The sequence below is a fragment of the Sebastes fasciatus genome, chromosome 6, assembly GCF_043250625.1.
Source record: "Sebastes fasciatus isolate fSebFas1 chromosome 6, fSebFas1.pri, whole genome shotgun sequence".
Classification (NCBI taxonomy): domain Eukaryota; kingdom Metazoa; phylum Chordata; class Actinopteri; order Perciformes; family Sebastidae; genus Sebastes; species Sebastes fasciatus.
The window spans coordinates 23,393,018-23,417,238 of NC_133800.1; the positions used below are offsets into that span (position 1 = coordinate 23,393,018).

Consider the following 24,221-nt stretch of genomic DNA (forward strand, 5'->3'; position numbering starts at 1 on the left):
CAAGTTAGCAACTAAACATGAGTGATATTTTTATATCTCTGCTGCTCTCTAGGTGTTGAACCTGCAGATGGCTGATGGGGCCCAGGGCGACGGCCACGCTGATGATACTAAGCTGCATGGGAAACCAGACAAAACCCTGCGCTTCTCTCTCTGCAGTGACAACTTGGAAGGCATCTCAGAGGGTCAGTCGGAAGCTAAAACATGACAAAACATATTGCTGCTGTGCTTTTCTTTTATATCTCAGAGTAATATCAGAAAACTTGGAAAATAAAAAGTGTTTCTGGTTTGGGGGAAGCGCATCATTGTGATTATGAATCGGACCTCCATCTGCTTTTTTGTCATGGTTATATGGGCAAAAACAAGCAAAAACACGTACCGACAAGAGAGAAAGAGAGTGATGCTTTGTTTTTACTGTACATGTATGTTCTCATTTATTATTTTTTTTCCCCCCCAGGTCCGTCCAATCGTTCCAACTCTGTGTCATCTCTGGACCTGGAGGGAGAGTCTGTTTCTGAGCTGGGAGCCGGACCGTCAGGGAGCAACGGAGTGGAGGCTCTACAGCTTCTGGAGCATGAACAGGGTATGTGTGAAAACTGCTAAAAGACTAAGCTGGAACTATAAATATATATTTTTCAGATAAAAACAAACAGATGAAAGATATTGATGAGCGGGCCCTTGTTTAAACATGCTGTGTCTCCTTCAGCCACCACTCAGGACAACCTGGATGACAAACTGCGCAAGTTTGAGATCAGAGACATGATGGGTCTGACGGACGATCGGGACATCTCCGAGACGGTCAGCGAGACCTGGAGCACCGACGTGCTCGGCAGCGACTTTGACCCCAACATGGATGAAGATCGGCTGCAGGAAATAGCAGGTGGGGCTTTCTTACCTGTATTTGTACACATTGAATCTCTGCATCAGTTAGCAAACTGATTGAACTACACACAGCCTGTGGGGGTCATTGCACATTTTACGATGCACACACGGATCATACACGCTGGCTGTTGATTAAGTAGATTCAGGGAAATGTCATCACCCTGTGGTATGTGGGTGAAATAGCATCAAAAGGCAGGTCTTCAGTTTAGCTCAGGTTCTATGAAGAAATGCACCACATCTCATATGGCACTGCTCAGGATAGTTTTCTGTGAGATTTAAAACAAATGATTTGAATTGCACATCAGCATTTAAGTACACATAAGTACATTTGTTACCTTCTTGAGCTGTCAGTAATGATAGGCCAGTGTTTCTAGTTTTTGTGCACATGGTTTAATACAATATTATATATTTTGTATTTAGCTACATGTATGGAATTTGTCTTTTTGTTTTCCAAATTCAATGCTTTATTGCTGTAATGCAATCACCTGCCTCACCACCAAATCTTAAAAAACACTGAATCGATACATCGATATTGATTCAATGATCAACGATTCAATATCATCGATACAAAGTGAAAACATTGATGCAATATAGTCATTGAATAATATTAATTGAGAATGAAGCAAAAAATACAAATTTTGTTCTATTTGTCTGTTTTCATTCTATTGCCACTGACTCTTAGATTTTTACTGCATATGCAATTATCTAATGAAGTGGATGCATAAACATTTGAAATGGACTCTAGGGGCAAAACAAGTTATTTTCTACGTGTCTCTGGAGGTACATCCTGAAGTAAGCTTGCATTATCACAGTGGCAGTAGCTAATAAGTGCATGCATAATCATAATATGCTGATCTACTGTATAAGATAAACATCTTTAGTAGAGAGTGGAGGGTAAGTTGAGCCAAAACTATGACTGTAAAAAAAAAACGGGTTCATCTAATGTTAAAGCAGCTGCAGACAGAATATTCTTCCATCTTCCTGCCTCCTCTGCCTCAGTCTTATTCTTCACAGCCTTCCCCCTGCCCATCTCTCTCTCCGTCTGTCTCTCTGACATTCACTCGGTCCCTGCAGTCTTATTGACCTTGGTTCCTTCTCATTTGCATCCACCATTTTTCATTCTTCGGAATATGGCGTTGGGGGACTTTTCCATCATTAAGTGAATTTACAGCGATTTCCTTATGTGTTTTCTCCAAGGGATTGGGTTATGAGATGCACATTAAATATCCATTAATACCTCATTATCCCACTGATAAGATTACCATGATAATGAGGCAGAAATTCTAATTGTTTCACTTCTTGTTGTGCCACTCATTTAATCATCCACCTGAAAGACAAGTACTCTGCGCCCCTACCTTGAAGACTGTAAACACGGACAGCGGGATGGAGCTCTCCCGCCGCCAGCGAGAGCCCTGCCCCCGCCAACATCGGCACACACACTGTTGCCTGGGCGCTGGCATGCATGTGCGCTCATGGCGCGCGTGTGCCATGAAGTGGAAGCGTGACATACCAGGGGGTGCGGTTACCACAGGTCGACTTTTTGGTCTTGAGCCTTGGCTGCTCACTCCCACTCACACCTGCTAGCTCCTCGCATTCTTCCGCCTTGTTAAGCCACGGCTTCCCAAATGGAGACGGGGGGACGGCGTGCTGAGGACTTTGCGGGAGGGTGGGCGAAGCGGTAATTTGGTTGTGAGTAATGCTTGGCTTAATCAACAGCTCAAAGTCATGGCCCTGGAGGCCGGGGCAGGGTGAGATATTACCATTAACCTCTGACCTTTTGGCACAGTGGTATATGCGCCTGTGGGTCCCAGCATGAAATGCAGGCGACCTCCAACTCTCTCTGTGTGTCTCTGTATGCAAAGCTCACCGTCTCTGAAGCCCCATCCGCACACCATTATTCTTTAGAGAGGGTTTTCCTGGTGTTTTTGCTTATCTCAGGCCATTTCACAGTGTTGTTTGAAAGTCAGACCTGAAGGCATACTGTAAATGTGACAGAACAGGTTTTAATTAAGATATAACATGAAAGCAATACATCCGGTACCATGTAGTACTGAAACAGTTCGCTGAATTGATGCGTGGATCGAAAGAAAATACATTTTTGGAAGAAAAAAAACGAATGGATTAATCATTTCATGGTGATTTAATCATTCATCAGGCAAAAATACCAAACATTTGCTACTCGCGATGTCACGAGATCCTGCGAGAATTGAGAATGACACGCGAAAATCTATTTTGTCAGGCTTCAAGCAATGTGTTTGTGTCCGACTCACCAGGGTGTGAGACCCAGTGAGACCATGGATGTATTAAGAGAACTGGACACAGCGTTGGAGGTGGGGCCCCGTTCATTCCTATGAGAGTTGCTCTGTGACGCATGATGCCAGAATGGCTCGACTTCCGAGTGGAAAAGTACTCGGATCTTCCGGCGATCTTCCGCATCCATTGGGCCCATAGAGCAGGCGCAGTAGCGTCCACTCAGTCACATGGCTCGGTCACAGGGTCACAGCCGTCACGGCTTGCTACCTCCAGCTCCCAGTCCTTGCTCCAGCCTCGGTCTGGGGCTCCTTCACATGAACTGAAGAAGGGAAATGGATTCGGCTATTAGTGCATTTTTACAACCTTTATATAAGGGCTATTCAAGTGTTCGTACTGGGAAGATGATTTACTGCAAAAAAAAATATCTGCTGAGTTACAGATGTCTCTTTCCCAATGTAAGTCTATGGGGGAAAGTTTTTTTGAGCCCAATGGCATCACATGACGGACACGGAAGTTGTAGTACCACCGTTTGGCCACCAATACCGCCGATGTATTCGCCTTCAATTAGTTTCGTGTTTGTTAGTTTGATTGACGGATGGTTCATCCAATCACCTGCCCAGTATTTTTTTGAAAGTGCCTGCCCTTTTCCAAACAGTTTACAATGACTGCTTGTCAGATAGTTCTGTGACACAAACCAGGGTCCGGTTAAGCCCTAGTACCATGTACAATTTTATATGGTGTTAAATGAAGCACTAAGTATGAACATTCATGTAACTAAAAAATGTCAACCTTGTGTCAAAGGCATACTTTCTGTAGTGGTGTTCACATGTTGCTCATATTTAAAGTCTGAATAATTTATTAGCACTAATTACAGAATATGAATCAACACCAGTGCCTTAACAACACATAAAGCTTGGTAAAGTACAAAAAGGTGCCTTCAAGATGACTTTGCGACTCTAGAGGTGACTTCTCACTTTTCCAGACAATAAAAAAGCTGCTTCATGCTGTGGACGGAGGTTAACTCTTTGTCTCTCTCTCTCTCTCTCTCTCTCTCTCTCTCTCTCTCCGTGCTCTCAGGGGCAGCAGCGGAGAACATGCTCGGCAGCCTGCTGTGTCTCCCTGGCTCGGGTTCAGTGCTGCTGGACCCCTACGGCTCCACCATCTCGGAGACCACGAGCGAGGCCTGGAGCGTGGAGGTCCTTCCTAGCGACTCAGGTAGGGAGCCAGGTTCGTTCTGTTTATTGTCTGGATTCTTGCACTTCATCTCCATGACAGTCTCAAATGTGTGCATATTTATGTTCGATATAGCGGGGGGGGGTTGGGGGAGACCAGGTGCGGTTGCATGGCATTCCATACCAAAAATGTGTGCGTGCATCTGTCATCATATTTGTGTGCACTAGCCTGTCTTTCAGGGCGGATCTGCGTGTGCCAGTAAAAGGCAGCTCAGGGTTTCCTTAGAGGGACCACCAGGTGTGTTTGCACCTGTGGCGGAGCGGTAGGGAGGGAAGCACAAGGACAGCAGCTGTCCTCAGTCACTTTACATGGTGTCAGTTTTTTCATGTGGCTCGGCTGGTGTTTACATATTGTATTGTTATGACAATCGGACCAATCCAAATGCATGTATAATCAAATCATAGAATGCAATTTCTTTGTCTGTTCCTGCAAATTGAACATACAGTCCTAACCTTTTATTAATGAGAAATTATGTGCTTAACTCCCCCTTTTGAAAAGCAGTGTTTTGTGAAAATCAGTAGAGTGCTTTATTAACAGCGTTAAGTGTTTCTTTGAAAAGCCTGAGCCTCATGTTAATTGAAGTAGTACAGCATTCCAATATGTGCGGCGCCGAAATGACATGCATGAGTGTCTTGATTGCTTTTTGTTCCGTTTGCTGCCCCCTGTTCTGCTCGGTAATAGCGCGATCGGAGGCTCGCTTCGAGTGGAGCGCTTGTTTCATGGCTAGGCAGCAGAAAACTACACTCCGAAGAGCACTTCACCAGCACATTATTACTAACGAGCATGCAAATGAGTACTGCTGTTAGTATGGAGCCTCTGGGTTGGACCCAACAGCTCCGCTGGGTAGCCGGAGAATTGGCCGCACTAGCTTTATGGTTTGGTTTGGCAGTTATAAGACATGGTAATGTATGCTTTGTTTGATTTCATGCATATGTGCACACTTGGTTTCCCAATGATCATAACAGAGGGGGGAGAATGACCATCATCTGTTGCAAACTGCCAACAAGTTTCTTTTCAATTTATCCACACTTCAAGTGGGGAAAAGTACACATTTTTGTCTCAGATGTCTTTTTGTTTTTCGAAAGAGATGATTTTGATATATATTTCTTTTCCTTTTGGGTCCACTACCAGAAGCCCCGGACCTGAAACAGGAGGAGCGTCTGCAGGAGCTGGAGAGCTGCTCAGGGGTCGGCAGCACCTCCGATGACACCGAGGTCAGAGAGGTCAGCTCGAGACCCAGCACGCCAGGCCTCAGTGTTGTCTCAGGTATAAATCTAACCTACTCTCTCCCGTACATCTACTTTTTCTGCCCTAGGTTTTCTCTCTCTGAAACAATCTGTTCTATTTTGATCCTTTCATTGAAAAAGTAAAGTTTTAAAATTATTTTTAAAACTGTTGTGTCTCACCCTCCTTGAGTCTGTGTAGAGCGGTCATGTTGCTGGAATTGTTGTTAACCAGTAGGGGTGGGGAAAAAAATCGATACAGCATAGTATCGCAATATCTTGCGTGGCAAAATAATGCTCCAAATTTACACTGAATTTTGGAAAGGAAAAACTGGCATAGCCATTTTCAAAGGGGTTTTAATGTATGTGAATGAAAACTGAGATGAACAGAGTGTATCTTATTAGATAAAACAGATCAAGCTGCATAATTTGCAGTTGAAAAAAGGTAATAAATTGCAATATACCACAATATATCTTATCGCAATACTCAGTATATCGCAAAATGTTTAAAATCACAATATGGTATCGTGGGGCCTCTGGTGATTCCCACCCGTATTAACCAGTGTCACGGGGTCAATGTGAATTATTCTGTATGACACGCAGGTTATTGCTGGTTGTCTTTTCCGTGGGCTCAGGTGGACGTGCTATGTTGACACGCATGAGGTAGTATCCCAGATTAAGAAGCCAGCGGTGATGTTCGCGGCTCAGCTCACAGGAAAACGTCCCGCGGGATCCGGCCCGATGGATAGTCTGCATCTGATGATCACTCTTATCTGCGTCTCTCCCCTAACCCATGGGAGCTTACGCTACCAATTTGGAGTTCCCAGTGGGCTCCCATCTGAGACAGAGCATGCAGTATAGTAAAGAGAAAAATATCCTCTTTTGTTTGAGAAGCATTGAACATGCAGGTTCTGCTTTTTGAAGTATTTTACTGTAGAGGTGATATTTTGTCCTGAATGTCAACACAACTGTTTTTGTGTTGTTGTTTTTTTTCCCTGCTGCAGGCATCAGCGCAACATCAGAAGACATCCCCAACAAGATTGAGGACCTGCGGTCGGAGTGCAGCTCAGACTTTGGAGGGAAGGACTCGGTGACCAGTCCAGATGGGGAGGAGTCAGGCCACGGTAGGAGAGTGTCACATCCCCGCCAGGCTTGCTAAACCATCAGTCCACTGTCTATCTGATCTAAAACATCATCAGCCAGAGCGATCAATCCCTGTCACTTCCACAGCTGCCACCATGCTAAATCACTCAGTTCTCAGCAACTGTAATAAAAGTTATATTGTAGAGTTAAATATTCTTTGCTCGCCTGTCTGGGGAATCATCAGGCTATTATCTTTTTAACTCAGCGATTTTTAAAAATAACACCGATGTGCGTTTGTGCATAACTGCTTCATTTAGTAAATTCTCTTAATTGTCTCGTATCCTCTTGTGTGTCCACAGGAGCGCCCCATCTGACATCTCCGCCCTCGCAGACCGATTCCTTACTGGCCATGTTCGATCCCCTCTCCTCCGCTGAAGGTAATTTGCACTCCCAGAATGCTCTGCAGCCAATCAGAGCCGGAAACGAGCATCATTAAATCCCTGCCCTAATGTCGCGGGCTCTCAGAACAGCTTGAGCTCTGTGTGGAATTAACCAAAAGAGCGCTTGTGCCCCCTCACACACACACACACACACACGCTCTTACCCCAATTACTGGTCATATCCTAATTTCATTTAGTATCCCAAATTATTCTCCGCAGTCTTTGTTCCCGTGCGTTTTGTTTTGTAGCGCAGGTGGAATTAGTGTGAGAGGAGGAATGGTCGTGGCTTTGTGTGTCTGTGGCAAGGTGAAGGGATGACAGGTTGAGAGACCTCACCCCGGGCTCTTTGGCACTGTCCCCTCGTCCCACTGTGCTCATGGCACGGGGCTGCCATTGGAAGCTTTTCAGGAGAGAGAGTCTACCCTTGGAACAGGTGGCCTACCTATACCTAGGGCTCATCTCCCACTAACATCTCTCTTTAGCACTCTCCCCCACTTTTGAGGTGTTTTTTTCTTTAGAAACAAGTGAGATTTTGTGGTACAGAGCAACACTTCCTCTCAGTAAACCTACTTGTAGATTTTAATTAGTATATTTAAAAACAGTTAAACACAAATATCTACTTAGGGAAGTATTTGAGGAGAATGTGCTGTGAGCTGGTAAGTAAGTAACTTATAGATTAAAGCGAATACAAATATACAAAGTGCACAGGGATGTTTATATTACCCATTTTCAAATTTTCTCACCCTTTTTATTTCTCTTTTATTACCTCAGGCTCCTCCACTGGAACAATAGTGAGGCCCAAAGTGCACTACGCCAGGCCCCCTCACCCTCCCCCCGACCCTCCCATCCCCGAAGCCAGCGCCCTGGGCCCGGAGACGCGCCACTCTCTCTTCACGCCCCACTGCCTGGCCCAGACCGAGCTAGAGCACACCAAGCAGCGCCACTCCTTCCCCGACAGGCTGGTCCGCAGCCGCAGCTCTGACATCGTGTGCCCGGGCCGCAGGCCCACAAGTGACCCCGGCCTTAACCGGCGGGTGGCGGTTGAAGAGCGCGACCCCGCTAGCGCCTTCGCCTTAGGACCGTCCTCGTCCCCCAGCAAGGACTCCCTGAAAGGAGAGGTAACCAGCTGTAGTTGTGTTTTTACTAATGCTACTGCGGAACAGTTTTAAAGAGGACCCATTATGCTTATTTCCAGGTTCATACTTGTATTTTGAGTTTCAACTAGAACATGTTTACGTGCTTTAATGTTCAAAAAAACGCTTCACTTTTGTCATACCGGCTGTGCTGCAGCACGTCTTTTCACCCTCTGTCTGAAACGCTCTGTTTGAGCTCCTGCCCCGCCCACAAAAAAGCAGAGTCTGCTCTGATTGGTCAGCTGACCGACTCTGTTGGCATTGGTCAACCGAACCAAACTCTTCAGACTCTGCTCAAGCTCCACTCTAACTAGATTTGTATGAAGGCGTGCCAAACTGGCCGCTAGGTAGGTATTATGTAAATGTGTTACTTGGTGACATCACCAGGTTACAGAAGAAAAGGTGGTACTTCCATCGAGGTGTTTCAGGCATTTCAGGAGCAGTGTTTCTGTAGGGGAGAGTAACTCCCTTTGACTCGGACTTTGGGCTTTGTAACTTTGCAGACCTTTTACATGCACAAAAAACTATATAACACACTGAAGGAAAGGGAAAAAGCATGATAGGTCCTCTTTAAAGTAATCAGTTTCTTTTGTAGTGATTGTTGAGTGTAATAATGTAACTGTTAGTGTCTCAGTGTATCTTATCTTATCTTATTTACATGCAAAGGTGGAGGACAGGAAAGACAGTGACGACGAGAAGTCTGATCGCAACAGGCCGTGGTGGAAGAAACGTTTTGTGTCGGCCATTCCCAAAGGTAAGGAAAAAAAACACCTGGTCATTTTAAGCACGCCCTCTTTTCTAAAACTGAAAAATGAACTTTTATACATTTTAAAAAGCGATCTGTTTGATTGTGGTGCTCCTTTTTGTTTTTCTGTTACGGGTAAATAAAGTTCTCTTAATCACAACCGACAGGAAATATCGCACTTTAAAGAGCGGAGCGAAAACCAATTCATAATGCCAGAAAGAGAATGATGATCCATGTTGTCCACTCCATTGCTGATGCTCCAGTTGGAAAATCATGTTTCTTGTTGTTTTGAAGTTACCTCAGAGACTTGTCCGGTCCTTTTTTCCTCTCGCGTCTCACTGGCTGCAGATTTATATAGACTTTTCAAAGCTAATCAGTCATCAGAGGAGCTTTAGCTGTGTAGATTGTATGGCTGTAGCCCTCCCAGCAGTGCTGTCAGCCAGCGGCTAATGGTCATTAGATAGACCTTTCTGTCATCAGCACTGATAGATGACACATCTCCTGTTGCAGTTCTCCTCCACCACCATCTCTCATGCATCTGTCTGGGAAATAATGAGCTGTGCCCACACAGAATGACTGCTTATTACTCTTTGAGATAATGATGTTTCTTAAGTAAACATTAAATTCATAAAATGGAGGACTGTGTGCACATGGGAAAAAGTAAAGAGCCGTGAAGCCACCAATCTCCAGCCAAACCTTCTGCAGAATCCATTGTGTTTGTCCTGTCGCTCTGCATGGTGACGCGCAGTCCGGCAGAGCGGCAGCCCCGTGTGTGAAAGGCCAACCCGTGTCTGTTGTGTCCCTCACAGTGCTGTATTGGACGGCTGAGAGTGATGTCCCAGGTAACACTTCCACGCTGTTGTCATCGAGCTAGCTTTACTGCCGGAGCCAGCGGCTGCGTGCCCATGCTGCTTTGTAGATGTCAGCCTCTAGAGCTGTAGAGCTGTGATGTGACATGGTTGTAGCCTGAGTTCACACGCCCCCACACTCCTCATCCATGCATCCGTTTCATCACCCCTTTCTTTTTTTTTTTGTTGCCATTTGACTGTATGGAGAATACAGAATATCAATGTAGATACTCTACACAATGTTTCCTGTGTATGTCCTCAAATTATAGACCCAGAGTCTCTCTTGTTTGTCCTGTTTGCACTTTCCTGTTACAGCTGCAGTTAACTATTCTGCAGTAAAGTCAGTCAAAAAGAGAGTTGTACCATATCGCCGAAGCGTTTCAGAGATGGAGCCAATGGCTCACGGCTACGGTTAGCAGAAGGCTATTAGCAACATTTTCTTTCCATCTCTGAAACACTTCGCCGTTATTGTAGCTCGCTCGAATCACAGCTTGTCATCTCAAATGTATGGAATATCGTTTTTGGAACCCAACAACAGCAAGATGATATTTTAGATGTGTAATTTTAGCCAACTACTCTAAAGGTGCTTCCTGTCTGCCTCCAGTCTTTCCTTTGTTTTGCCTCCATCTAAAACCGTGACGTAACCATGACGTCGGCTGTAAAAAGGGTCTATAGTGACTGTTTCATAAAAATAACTTTATATCATATTTGCTCAAAGCTCCAAAGATTTATACGCCCTCAATTTGTCATTACAGCGCTGTCGCTGGCCACCAGCCCGCTGGTTGGACAGCTGGCTACTTAGCTAGCTTGTTAATTCCGCCATGCTGTCAAGCAACGCTGGTTACAGAAAATGAGCCCAACAGCAGGCTGGTGGTCTAACGGTCCCCCCGCTTCACTCCTCGCCGCTAGGAGACTACTTCGCAGGCGTTAGCTGGCTAGCTTGTCAGTCTCCGGACAAGCTAGCTAGTTAGCTCCACCCGAAGTAACGTTAGTCTGTCAGCGGCGTTAGGGTCAGTTAATCTAGTCCCGTTGGTTAATGTTAACTTTCTTAACTAACACTCTCGGTCCTGGAGAGTGAGTGACTGAACATATTGAGAGAAACTCGTATTTTCTTCAGCCATTGTTGAAAAAACAGCCGACAAAACTTGCTAGCCAGAATGAACTAACGTGGTCAGAGAATTATTTTGCCTCCACTTAACGCTTCGCCCACAAAATATGTTCACTAACAGAAAAGGGGTAAATATGCTGACAGTAGTGCATGAGACAGATAATATGTGGAAATAAATCATGTTCCTCCTCCTCCTCCTTGTGCTCCTAATGGCATCTGTAAGTTTTCACCGCGCCTGAAAACAACCAATCAGAGCCGAGCTGTCTCTAAAGCAGCTGTCAATCACTGCTCGCAAAGCTTGCTGACTCCGATCAAACGGTGAAACTAGGCATCTTGCACATGCTATTAGGAGCACAATTTTTTTTCAGATTACCTGTCTCATGCACTACTGTCAGGATATAGTTACCGTTTTATAAATATAACTTTTTTTTTTTTCATTATATTTGTTAAGTTACTGACTGCAGCTTTAATAGGATCAGCATCAGTGGGCTTATTTACATCTATACGGACTGGACTTTTTATAATGTGGACTTTTGTGATATTCTGCTATGACCCAATGGTTTAATTCACCATTTCAATATTGTTTTGCTTTTCTCCTTGTAAAGTTCTACACTAGGCTTTTTTTTTTTTGATAATGTATGATACCATACATCCTACATTGAGACTTTAAGTCTCAATACAAACCATGAAAAAAAATACCAAAGATTGACCAAAGCGGCTGTCAGCAGGCGACTCATGATCAGCTTGTCACCCGGCGATAGTGAAAGTGGTGTCGGTGCACTAATCACACGTCTCTCCTCTACAGCTCCGATAGCTGCGTTTCGGAAAAGGGACAAGCACGAGAAAGACGACATCCCCCCGGAGCGCGTCCCACAAGGTCTGTCCTGGTTTGGTTTAATCACACTCCTAATTAGGGGGACAAAATATGGATATATATCTACTGTGGTGGCTTTCATTTTAATGCATCTCGTGCGTTGGCGGGTTTATCAGACGACCCGTTGCCCAGACAGAGCTCTCAAGCGCAGGCGGCTGAAGACATACTGGACAAGTATAGGAACATCAAGAGGATCAGCCCGGGTGATGGAGCCACAGGTGGAGCTTCTTATGATGGTACAGGAGGTCAGGAAAAACACTCTCTATATATGGATATTACACACACTTGCAATAGATAAATTGAATAATTTGCCTATTTTTTGTACATGTCGACAGATCTTTGTGCTGAGGACAGCGTGCATGACTCCCCTAGAGATGACACCCTGCAGAACATTTCCACAGATGACCTCCCAGACTCGGCCAGCCAGACGGCTCAGCAGCATGAATCCAAGTTCTCATTCAGGTCAGAAAACCACAGACTAATAGACTTATGGCATATGAGATGTATTTCTCTCCATCATAACAATGAGTACTAACAGTTAGTTTGTACATGGTGCTTTGTACTTGATGTCTTTGAGCTTGGTACTTGTGAGACGACTGAACGCATCTTGTTTGAAGCATTGAGTGTTCAATGTAAAGTTTATCAGCCTATTTTATCTGTAGTTTGGGATTTATCCTATAATTATTATTACTGTCAATGTGTACTTTATTTATTATTAATTATTTTAATTTTAATTTGTTTGTTTTTTTAGTTTTTTTTCCTTTTTGCATCTGCAGTGGGTGAGGTGGGAGGGGCCTTTGGGGGAAAAATACCAAAATAAGAATGGACAATCATTTACGTTTGTGCTTTATTTGTATGTTTCTGTTACTTCCAATAATTCATTATGGAAAAAAAAAAAAGAAAACCACATAACCCACTTTACACTTTCTAGTTTTCATAGCAGATATTCTTAGCATTCTTTTCTGTGTGTGTCTTCCAGTGATGCAAAGAAGAAGTTGAGGTTGGCATTGTGTTCTGCAGACTCGGTGGCTCTGCCCATCATGGCTCCTGTGACCACACGAAATGGGCTGCCTGACCACATGGAGTCTGAAGGTAGGCGGCCGTGGTGCATTCTGGTGCTAAATCTATCCCCAATTCAGACTTTGATTCTCACAAACCGTCGTTTTGGTCACATGAGGATAGCACAGGTTACCATGGTTACACGTCTCCAACCGGCAAGGATGCTCTCAGGAAGTGACGACGTAAATTACTGCTCAGTGTGTCAGAAAAGATGCATACTACTGTTTATTCAATCAAAAGTGTGTTGAACGATAGTACACATATTGAGTATGTAGTGCATCGCTGAAAAGAGGTGCTGCAGCACAGCCGATATGAGAAAAATAAAGCGTTTTTTGAACATTAAAGCATGTAAACATGTTGTAGTAGAAACCCAAAATACAAGTATAAACCTGGAAATAAGCATAATAGGTCCTCTTGTTAAAGTGGGTACCATCTACTAGACTTTAGGTATCTTTGTCACACCTCTCCATGGGGAGCAGGGTACAAGCCCTTAATGTTGGCAAGCATCCAACCTGCTGAAAGTGTCCTTAAGCAAGACACCAAATCTGTACCACCACCTTCACCTTCTGACTCTTCTTCCGAGGTTTGGGGCAAGGTTGAAAGAGTGGGGGATGTTAAGAGAGAATTCCCATATGGCGTCAGTGAAATAGCCCTTTATTAAACCATCCTGCATATTAGAAATACTCGTGTCACCACATAGATTTAATATTGGTCCAACATTTTATCAGAAAGATACAAGTATTCTGATGCTGCACAGCCGGGTACCACCTTCATATCAGGACAATAGCAGGCACAATCAAGTGACATCCTGTGAAACGGTCAACAGTAAACCATGAGACTACATCTCTTGTGGCCATCAGTCACATTGTCATGCAGAGGCAGCAGGTTGATCAGATTATACAGCAGCCAGCCGTTCCTTTGTGAGCGGTGAGCGGCGAGCAGCGTTGTCTAATGCTGTCTCCCTATCGTCCCCTCTCTCACTCTCTCTCTCAGACAATGAGATCGTCTGCTTCCTGAAGATCCAGCTAGCGGAGGCCATCAACCTTCAGGATAAGAACCAGATGGCCCAGATCCAGGAGACCACGCGCTGCGTCAGCCGCTTCGACGCACGCACCTGCAGGAAGCTGCTGGCTGCCATCGCGGAGGATTACAGGTAACCGTGGAGGATGCAAGCTCTTTCTTTTATCTTTTCTTTGTTCAATGCATAAAGTGATGTTTTAGCCGGCAATACAGTGGCAATAATAGAATACAAATGTCCATGTGTGTGTTTCCTTTAGAAAGCGGGCGCCATACATAGCTTATCTAACCAGGTGTCGTCAGGGCCTGCAGACCTCTCAGGCTCACCTGGAGAGGCTCCTCCAGAGGGTGCTGAGGGACAAGGAGGTGGCTAACCGCTACTTCACCACCGTGTGTGTTCGGCTCCTTCTCGAACACATGGAGTCCAAGATGCTCGACTTCATTAAAGGTATCGCTTAGGGCTGTCAATCTATTCAAATATTTAATCGTGATTAATTGCATGATTGTCTATAGTTAATCGCGATTAATCACACATTGTTTATCGGTTCAAAATCTACCTTAAAGGGAGATTTGTCAAGTATTTAATAGTCATGAATCAACATGAGTGGACAAATATGCTTGCTTTAGGCAAATGTATGTATATATTTATTATTGGAAATCAATTAACAACACAAAACAATGACAAATATTGTCCAGTAAGTCTGTAGACAACATCACCTCCAAGCTCAACTTGACTCACTTAAAAACAATCCACAGTAGAGGTTGCAGCCCCGTCCTGTGCTGGCGTCACATCTCCTGTTTCTCTGCTCCCCTCCAGCGTTCCAGGGGTGCACGGCGTCAGATGACAAGACGGCAGCAGTGGAGGATTTCCTGCGCTACTTGTACGGCGCCATGGCCCGTGATGTTATTTGGCAGTACGCTAGTGAGGACCAGCTGCAGGACGCCCAGATGGCCATCGAGCGCAGCGTCATGAACCGCATCTTCAAACTGGCCTTCTACCCCAACCTCGATGGAGATATTCTCAGAGACCAGTGAGTAGCTGGAACGTAACACACAGTCTCACTCAGCAGTTTATTTATCTATTTGATGAAGATTTAAAACCTAAAAACGCGATGGCTCACGTTTCTGCAGTCTTGGAAAGAGAGGGGTACTCAGTTGGTTGCAATCTGCAACCACACCACTAGATGCCGCCAAAACCTACACACTGTACCTTTAATCAATCAGTAGAAAACCAGAGAGGATGTTCAAAGAATAAAGTTTAATTTGCTTAATATTTAGATTGATATGTTGCACTGTTGGATTGTGCAGAATATGCACTCTGTTGTCATTTACCGAGTTGTTTTGTCTCACGCAGGCTTTTAAACGAACATATCCAGCGGCTCACAAAAGTCGTGACGGCCAATCATAAAGCTCTTCAAGTCCCAGAGGTATCTTTTTGCTGACATCACCTCCATGTATTTGTGGGGAAAGGAAGCGACTTCAAAAAAGTGTTTGTCATTGTTTGAGTTTTTTTGTTCTGGTTGCAGGTTTACCTGAAGGAGGCTCCCTGGCCCTCTGCACAGTCCGAGATCAGGACCATCAACGCGTACAAGACGCCACGGGACAAAGTCCAGTGCATACTGCGCATGTGCTCCACCATCATGAACCTCCTCAGCCTGGCCAACGAAGACTCCGTCCCCGGAGCGGACGACTTTGTCCCTGTGCTGGTCTTTGTCCTCATCAGGGTGAGTCTGTTCTTACTACAACACACTTTATTGACAGCGCAGTCAGTAAGCTGTATTTTTTTTAAACAAACTCTTTCTTCTAACCTTCAGTATTAATCACTTTTTATAAATGAAGACTAAGAATAATCATCAGAAAATTATTTCCCAAATGCCTGCATTGTAACTGCAAGGCATCATAAAGCCTGCTTATCTGCTAACCTGTGTGGATATATTTTACATATTTATGATTGTAATCCGCACGGCGTTGCGTGAGCTTCTCTCGGCGGCTAATGTGGGCCCATCCCTACATCTCCTCCCCTCCAGGCAAACCCGCCCTGCCTGCTGTCCACCGTTCAGTACATCAATAATTTCTATGCCAGCCGGCTGAGTGGGGAGGAGTGCTATTGGTGGATGCAGTTCACCGCGGCGGTGGAATTCATTAAGACCATCGACGATCGCAAGTGAAGCAGAACAGCCACCTGTATGGGCAGACTGCGGGGGAAGGAGCCGGGAGACTGGGAGACTTCCCAACCAACTGCTCCCTCTGCACAGCTTATAAAACCTGGCCCTCAGCCGGCTCTCTATTTGTATAGCTTGTACATAGCCAGAGACGTTGAAAGAGTACAAAATATATATTACTGTATGTATGTGGACAAATCCAGGTTTTAGCCGTGCTGAAAAAAAAAAACGGCCTTGGGGGAAAAATTTGGCGAGATGTTAACCTGATTTTCCTTTTTGTCTCTTCAATCATCACGTTTGGGGTCTGTATTAGGAATTTTATATATATACACACACACAATTACCAGTATGACATTAAATCAACATAAAAGATAATCCTATATAAAGGGACCAGACTTCCTTGATGTGATCTTTTTATTCCCCCCCTGAGTGAGAGGGACGGGCCTCCAATTAAATTACAATATAATGTTCATTAAATGCATTGTAACGTGGGGATTTACAGTGCGTGGGACTCATAAACACAGATCAATTCACAATACTACTCATAAGTGTATCAAACAAGTAGGGCAGCTTATTTTCATGAATTGTTTACTTCATCTTATTCCCAAAAAAACAAGTGGACAATTTGGACATTGAGGGCCCACCACATATTTATATGAAATAAAAATGTATTTATTTCTGTAGTTCTATTTAATGCTTTTGTTTAATTTTAAAAGAAATGCATATCATGCCCATTCAGGATGTCTGAGGCGAGTGGTGTGATTATAATAAACTTGCTAGAAAAGCTGGAGTTATAGGAAGGCACCTTAGTGCTGGGGGATTATGATACAGGGTCAACTCATGCACAGTAGTAGTGGTGGCATTTATGGAAATATTGAAAAATTGTGCCTTTGATGTGGGGCGCTCTGTACAGGTAGTTATTTTTGGCTATTATTTTTTAACCCCGCGTAGGCATTATCCCCACTCTACCCACACACACACTCCAATGGGCCAACTATGTGGCAGTGTTCCCGCCCTCGCTGCAGGAACATCTCCACATCACTGATTGTCACGGCTCAGTCCCTTTAATAATGCACTTGAATTTGAACAAATATTCCCCTTTGCTATTCTGGATCCTACCTCACAGTTGAAACCAATGAGATTATATGACTGTCCTGCATTGGTTGTCAACAGAGTACTGGATCATTTTTTTGCACTGGTAAGAAATAGTGAAACAGCGAGGGGATGGGAGGGTTTTGACCTGCTGTGTTGTGTTCACATCACAATTAATTAATCAAGCCTTTGTTAGCGAACAAAGACGTTTTTTTTTTAGTTTCTAAACCTGAGATGCCACATGTGTCCGCAAGGGCAGACCATTGGATATTAGCTCTCTACCTCCTCATAAGTTCAAGAAAAGGGACTCGTGTTTATGTGCACTTAATATTTCTTTTCTCCCCAATTTGGCGTTTTTGCTGTGATATCCCAGTTGTCATTGTATCTTTCCAAATATAGTACGAGCATGTCTTTTAATTATCCAGAAAAATGACTAAAACTCCTCTCTTGAAATCCTCTGCTTAATTTTTGTGCACAGACGTGTATTATAGATTTCGATAACTTGTCCCTGACAGCACAATACACACAGTAGGATAGAAGAGCAAATAATCAACACTGTTGACTTGTTACTGATTCTTTTTTTTTCTTTTTTTTCAGTTTACGCTAAAAGTGGTCGGTGTAGTACATATGTGAGTGTGGTTTTTAATCTAGTGAGTGCGCGTGAGATGACGGTGCGACTGGTTGACCCTCTGCCTCCTCTTGCGTGACGTCACTGAATGGTCTGTGCGTCCTCGATCGTGATAAACAGTAGAGTAGGGTTCTGCCACGGGCCAGTAATTGAACCTGCAAGAGGACGCAAAGCTTCTCTTTGTGTTCGTGATACTTGCATATCAGAACTCGATGATTTATTTTGCACAAAACGGATGTGTTTGCCTGAGAAAATTGACAGGGAGCAGTGCATTTTTATGCTGGCCTTTACAGTCGTTTAACATATTGTGATTAGAGTAATGTTTGAGTTGAGCGCCTGACTGTTACTCTTCCAAGCTTCCACGTTTATAAGCAGCATCACAAATGCATTTTTTATATCCGGCGTCTACAGTAGCACCAGATTCGTATGTGCAGTCCTCGCAGGGTCCCCGGTAATAAATTTGATGAGAAAACCATGCACTGGAAAATCAAGTTGCAGGTTGCATCTATACTAATTAGGTTTATGTGATGTCACTTTAATTGGAAATGCATACTGCACAAATCTGATGAAATTATTTGGACCTGGCTTGTGTTTCCTCGGATAGCTCGGTCACAGCAGCAGCAGCAGCTACAGATGACCACCCCCCCCCCCCCCAGCAAAGCGCCGATCAAAACACCAGATTATTTACACAAATATGCATATGACTGTGTGAATTTTTAGCTCTGATTGTATGCAAACCACAGGGCAGCGGGGGTGTCAAGTGAACCGCGGTCTGTTCTTCAAAGCTTTACTGCTCTGCTCCCTGTACAATTGAGTTGAAAAGCTGAGCAGAGTTTAAAAAAAACAAAACATCTTACATCTAATTTTACATTTAATTGTAAGCTTGCACAATTATGACATGCGGGGAAAAAGCCGGTTTGTCTTTACTGTGATTAATGCATTATGTAATTCTTTAAAAACAATAAAAGAAGCAGAAGTTTTTCCTTTTTTTTTATTCTTCTTCTTGAGATACATTTTCACTGCAGGGGGGGGCGGAGGATGTCCTGTACTGTACGCCTATACTGTACACAATGGTGTTTCATTATTCTGAGGCTTCTCGGGACAGTTGTAGGTACATCTGGCTGACGGTTCACACAATAGAAGAGATGGTGGGGTAAATTTATGCGTGGAATATAATTGTTAGTGGGGGCAGTGGAGCAGCAGCAGCATCCAATCTAGCAGCCACAAATAGCAACCTCTCAGCAAACATTTCATTACTGCTGACAAGTGTACGGTGGATTGTAATTGGAGATATCCCCTCATCTAAAAGCCCTCCTTACTCCACCGATTGCCTTCTCTAATACTCGTCTTTTTTTTTTTTTTCATCATAAACTTCTTCGCGGGGTGCTTTGTGTCCCCCGATGATATCTCGCAATTGTTAATTTAAATTCAGATTTTGGTGTGTGAAGTTAATTAGTTGCATAAGCCAATGGGCTAGATAGGCCAGATTTGGAGATTGGAATCTTTTGACTATGTGGCACTTAGCTGATCTGAGATACAAGGAGGCGCCACATACTGTATTATTATTATTGGCTGACATCACATACATGAGGTACACTTCCAAATTAGACGAGGCATCAGTGCAGTGGAGTTTGTTTAACAGGTGATGGCAGATGGATCAAGTGAAGAAGAGTTTCATATTGATGTCATCCTGTTGCTTTAAGACGTAAACAGGCCCGAGGTCTCACCCAGATGGCTGCGGGATGACAGATGATCAGTCCAGCGGGGCTCATGCATGACTTCACACGTTGGTCTGGTATTTCCTGGCTGTAGGGGAACCATCATGCTTTACTGTATCATACACCAGCTCAGCATCCCCTGTTTAGGTGACCCAATCGGCGAGGGCTAGAATCTAGGGACATACAGTATTGGACATGGGGTAACCAGAATTAGGGACAGAGAGCCAGATATTTCCACCAAAAAGGAACTTTATTGTATCATCAAATGGTGTATCTGCATTAAATACACAAAACAGATGGAGAAGCATGACATTAACAGCATTACACATGCATTTACTCATTGTAATCATAATTATCAAAGCCAGATAATCTCTAAACACAAACAATATTCCAGTTAAACACGAGCAGACAAAGACAAGGCATTATCAAAGTGATAAACCTTAAAGAATAACTGGATGAAGACACCGGAACAGGTCTGGCTGGTAGCAGAGCAAACACAGTGATGTTCTTCCTCCTCACCTCCTGGTTGTATAGGAGCCATGACTGTATGCAGATTCAGCTCACCTTTGCTGTTTAGAGACATCAACTGTGGCTCCTCTCAGAGCTCTTCAGGGACAGACATGAAACACTTTCCAACAAACCCATATTACCATACTATTTAGTATGCCAGAAAAAGATTTAGTATGTCTCAATACGTAGTATGTTAAATGCAGTATGCCAAAAATACCAGGGTGTTCTTCTACAACTGGTCGCATTTTGCAGTATGCAAGCCAGCATGCTTTTCTGGCAATTCTGACCCACAATCCTCTGAGCAGGGGATATATGAGCAAGAGAGTCAATGAATGACAAAGAAGTCCCGATTGTATGCATACTGCATGCAACAGTATGTACTAAAAGTAAAAAGTATGCCATTTGGCAACAAGATCTAATGAAATCACACAAATTGACTTCCTGTAGGTCTCATTATAAAGCTCCTAAACTAACTATACAACAATGGGAAATTACTGAACAATAGATTTTACACAGTAGAGCAATAAAATTGCCAGTTAAACCGTAATGAAAATATAATTCATAATCAATTGTAAAATTTGGGTGGTAACATATCCCTAAAGATGGGCCTTAAAGCTGCAGTTGGCAGAATGGTTTTGGCATCATTGGGCAAAACAAAAAAAAAATAATAACCTTTCAACATATTGTAATTCAAGTGTTCTGAAAGAAAACTAGACTTCTGCACCTCCTCATGGCTCTGTTTTCAGGCTTTAGAAAATCTCGCCCGTGACGGGAGACTTTGTCCAATCGCAGGTCATTTCATAGAGAGAGCGTTCCTATTGGCTGTTCATTCAACAGTGGCAGCTGCCAATCACTGGCGAACAGAAACATCTTTTAGTGTACTGTTTAGCTGTGAAATGAGAAAGTTTGCTCCGGCTGGTGGGCGGTGCTTGGTATTTCCTCAACTGATCTCAACATGACTGCAGGGTCACAAACGTTCTCATTTTACAGCTAAACAGTACACTACAAGATGTTTCTGAAAACATTTGAGGTGAGAAATAGGCATTACAGTAACAGAATATTGATTCATATTTGATAAGCGCTGCTTAGTTTGACCGTTTGATTGAAGTTCGCAAGTGATTGACAGCTGCTCAGAGACGCCAAGGCTCCAGCTTGGCTCTGATTGGTTATATTCCTCCGGTCTGTGAAATCTTGCAGATGCCATTAGGAGCACCGGAGGACACAGAGACACATGATTTTTTTCAGATTACCTGTCAGGATATAGACCGTTTTATAAAAATAACTTTTTTGAATCATATTTGCTCCAATTCAACCCACTGCTGCTTTAATCGAAGTGATTCAACAGTAGAGATAATACAAATAATGCACAAAAGCATGACTAAAAGTACACCATTATATACGACAGACGCATTTTTACGGCACATGTAACATTACCTGTAAAATTAATATTCTAGATAAATTAGGGATCCAGGAGTTTCATATGCAGCTGCTGCAGGAAGAACAACAAACAACATCAGCTCTGTTCTCCTCAGTGACAGCAGCTCCATGCTGCCCACTGCACCAGTGTGTACACTAGTTTTACCATCAGTGTCCTGCAGATGGCAGACACATCATTCCCCACGACGGTGTGCAGATCTGATCTGAGAGCGGCTCAGACAAAGAACACCACAGGGCACAACGGCTTGACATTTAAAACCAATGGGACTCACTGTCTGGAGCTGGATCTGTTTTTGTTCATTGTGGATATTCATCAAATTAAAAATATTATCATTAGAATAATTTCCGTAACAGTAGGATGGACATATAACACACTTAAATTACAAATAAGTGTAATACTTTTTATTATTATCTCATAAGAATGGTCTGTTGTTGACTATAAGGCTCCGCGTGGCATTTGCTATGATGTGAAAAGTGTCATCACACAAGCGCGCGCCCTCCTCCCAGCCCTCACGTGCACGGCACAGGTCCATATGTATAGATAGCTACATGATGGGACTAATCTGCTGCTGCTGGTGCTGGTGGAGGGAAATCTTCACAAAGGACAGAATAAACAACACCAGGCAGCAGCACGTCAATTAAATTAAATGTGGGGAGGAAGAGGAGGGGTCTAAATGAACAAAAATGTCAAATACACATATTAAAACTTAAATGAAATAGCCGCGAGGATGCAGGAGGCAGAGGAGGAAGATTAAAACTCAAAGGGATACCGAGTCTCTGTGCCCTGAGGTGGTGGTACTGTAAAAGATGCAAACAGTAAAAGTGAGCACCGTTCTTTCTGTTCTAATTGCAACTTAAACTACAAAGACAAAGGAGGATTTGTGTCTTGTAATAAATAACAGAATAGCTCTGGTTCATTATGGAGAGTCAATATTAAACCATGGACCCAGGGCCGGCTTCAGGCAGAGGCCATATAGGCGGTCGCCTAGGGCAACACCTTTTGGGGGGTGCTGGTCACCCTATAAAATTTTTTTAAATAATAATATTAATTAAAAAGAAAAAGAAAAGCATTTTCTGCTTTGAGGTAACAAATGAACAAATAAAGAAAGAAAAAAGAAATTCACCCCTTTTTCACACTTTTTCATCCGTCTGGACGCACTTATTTGTTAATAAAAGTGTAAGTTGTAGTGGAACTGATTAAACACTTTTAAGCCAACAATATCAATATACATTTTTATTTATATTATAATAAATACAGTTATTTATGAAAATAAAAATCGTAATTTTTGTCTAATGTGTGTTGTGGTTTACGGGGCTAGGGTTGGTGGGTTGAACCCTAACCCCACAGAGGGAGGAGGCTCCAAATCCAAGATTCGCCTCGGGCACCAAAAAGGGCTAGAGCCGGCTCTGCATGGACCCAAACATTCATGTTATAGCTTCGTTCCAAAGGACAGATATGTGGATTATTGCATCCCTTTGCACTTTTATTGTGGCATCAAACCTTCTGGGTTTACCCTAAAATAGTAGACGCAGTAATAAATGACATTCCCCATCACCTTTTCCTTTACTGCTCACCACAAAGGATATCAATTAAAGCAGAGGTGTCAGTTGCAATGGTGCTTCTGAGGGCTACCACTCCTTCCTTATATTGTGCTTATATCATTAGAAAAAGAACAATTTCCAGCTAATCACCTGTGAGGGGAAAGAGTGGGCGGTGTGGCACCAAATTGAACCGTGGAAATAGGAACAGGAATTAGATGCACTTAGCCGTCACATGTTAATGGCAGCAATCAACAGCCAATTACCCGGCGTACTTGAGTACCTTGACAAGTGCAGGTGTACCCCACAACTAACACATGCAGGCCTCTCTCGCGCATTTCCATAAATTCGACAGTAAACTCCCTCCCTGATTGAGCGTGCGTGTTTCGCAGAGGTTGCAATTAAGCGACATTGTTAGGGATGTGTCAAGCGTGGATCGTACTGTACAGAAAAAAAAAAGCCCTTAAGGGCAACAATAACATATTTTACCTGGATGCATGTAAATCAATACAGTTATTTGTTTATATTAAAATGACCTTTGTTATTGCCTACAGAAATGTTGCTTACACACACGTATGCTGATTTGGACATTTCTAAATCAATGTTCAGGAATGTGTTGGCAGGCAGCTTTTTTTTTTTTGCACAGCTGGACAGTGCAGTGGTGTCACCGCCTGGCACAGCTCTCATTGTGAACATGATCTAGGCTGAAGATCTGCTGCTGATGCTGATGATCTCTGTCACTGGGGTGGATTTCAGGGCTCAGCTCTGACTGCTGCCCTGACAAGTCTAGGAAACACGCACAAACACACACTGCGAGGCCAGCGTCCCAGTATGACCCACTTTGATTATTCTGTCCTTAAGCAACAGGTGACGGGCTTCCCCCGGATGTCATCTGTGTGTCGTTGGCCTCTGTTCAGAGGCAGCGATTCAGGACCCAGGGAGGGCTGGCTGGCAACGTGCCCGATCTACAAGTGAGCTGTCCTATCATTGACATCAAGTAAGCCGAAAGATGTCATGTCTTCATCTTGCGAGAGTTCAATCCCCCTTTCAGGATGGATCAAGCTCTCTGTCGCCGGAGAGAGGCTCGTACTTACATCCTGGAGAATAACCCTTTGGGATACAGGCGCGCTTAATAAAGGCTGCTTTATTGGTGATCATGAAGCAATAAATTGAACCAATGTGTGTGTGTGTGCACTGTGTGTCCTACAGCACTGGATTTTAGACGTACAAATACCTAATC

At 43.7% G+C, this 24,221-nt stretch overlaps 1 protein-coding gene across 18 annotated transcripts in view; it reads left to right on the forward strand.

The window, feature by feature from the left end:
• gapvd1 (GTPase activating protein and VPS9 domains 1) overlaps nucleotides 1–18,758 on the forward strand; it is a 33,444-nt gene extending 14,686 nt beyond the window's left edge. For 4 of the 18 annotated variants that reach the window (XM_074638592.1, XM_074638593.1, XM_074638604.1 and 1 more), the window contains 20 exons: nucleotides 53–182; nucleotides 455–580; nucleotides 704–877; nucleotides 4,210–4,359; nucleotides 5,497–5,631; nucleotides 6,593–6,712; nucleotides 7,031–7,108; nucleotides 7,883–8,229; nucleotides 8,911–8,998; nucleotides 9,799–9,831; nucleotides 11,751–11,822; nucleotides 11,936–12,064; nucleotides 12,155–12,281; nucleotides 12,799–12,911; nucleotides 13,872–14,031; nucleotides 14,156–14,343; nucleotides 14,713–14,926; nucleotides 15,250–15,322; nucleotides 15,422–15,619; nucleotides 15,923–18,758. In XM_074638592.1, the coding sequence (XP_074494693.1) occupies nucleotides 53–182; nucleotides 455–580; nucleotides 704–877; nucleotides 4,210–4,359; nucleotides 5,497–5,631; nucleotides 6,593–6,712; nucleotides 7,031–7,108; nucleotides 7,883–8,229; nucleotides 8,911–8,998; nucleotides 9,799–9,831; nucleotides 11,751–11,822; nucleotides 11,936–12,064; nucleotides 12,155–12,281; nucleotides 12,799–12,911; nucleotides 13,872–14,031; nucleotides 14,156–14,343; nucleotides 14,713–14,926; nucleotides 15,250–15,322; nucleotides 15,422–15,619; nucleotides 15,923–16,063 (2,796 nt within the window). In that variant the 3' untranslated portion in view covers nucleotides 16,064–18,758. The remainder of the gene's footprint in view (nucleotides 1–52; nucleotides 183–454; nucleotides 581–703; nucleotides 878–4,209; nucleotides 4,360–5,496; nucleotides 5,632–6,592; nucleotides 6,713–7,030; nucleotides 7,109–7,882; nucleotides 8,230–8,910; nucleotides 8,999–9,798; nucleotides 9,832–11,750; nucleotides 11,823–11,935; nucleotides 12,065–12,154; nucleotides 12,282–12,798; nucleotides 12,912–13,871; nucleotides 14,032–14,155; nucleotides 14,344–14,712; nucleotides 14,927–15,249; nucleotides 15,323–15,421; nucleotides 15,620–15,922) is intronic. The other 14 variants (XM_074638595.1, XM_074638597.1, XM_074638606.1 and 11 more) reach the window with 6 other exon arrangements.
• Nucleotides 18,759–24,221: the final 5,463 nt, after the last annotated feature.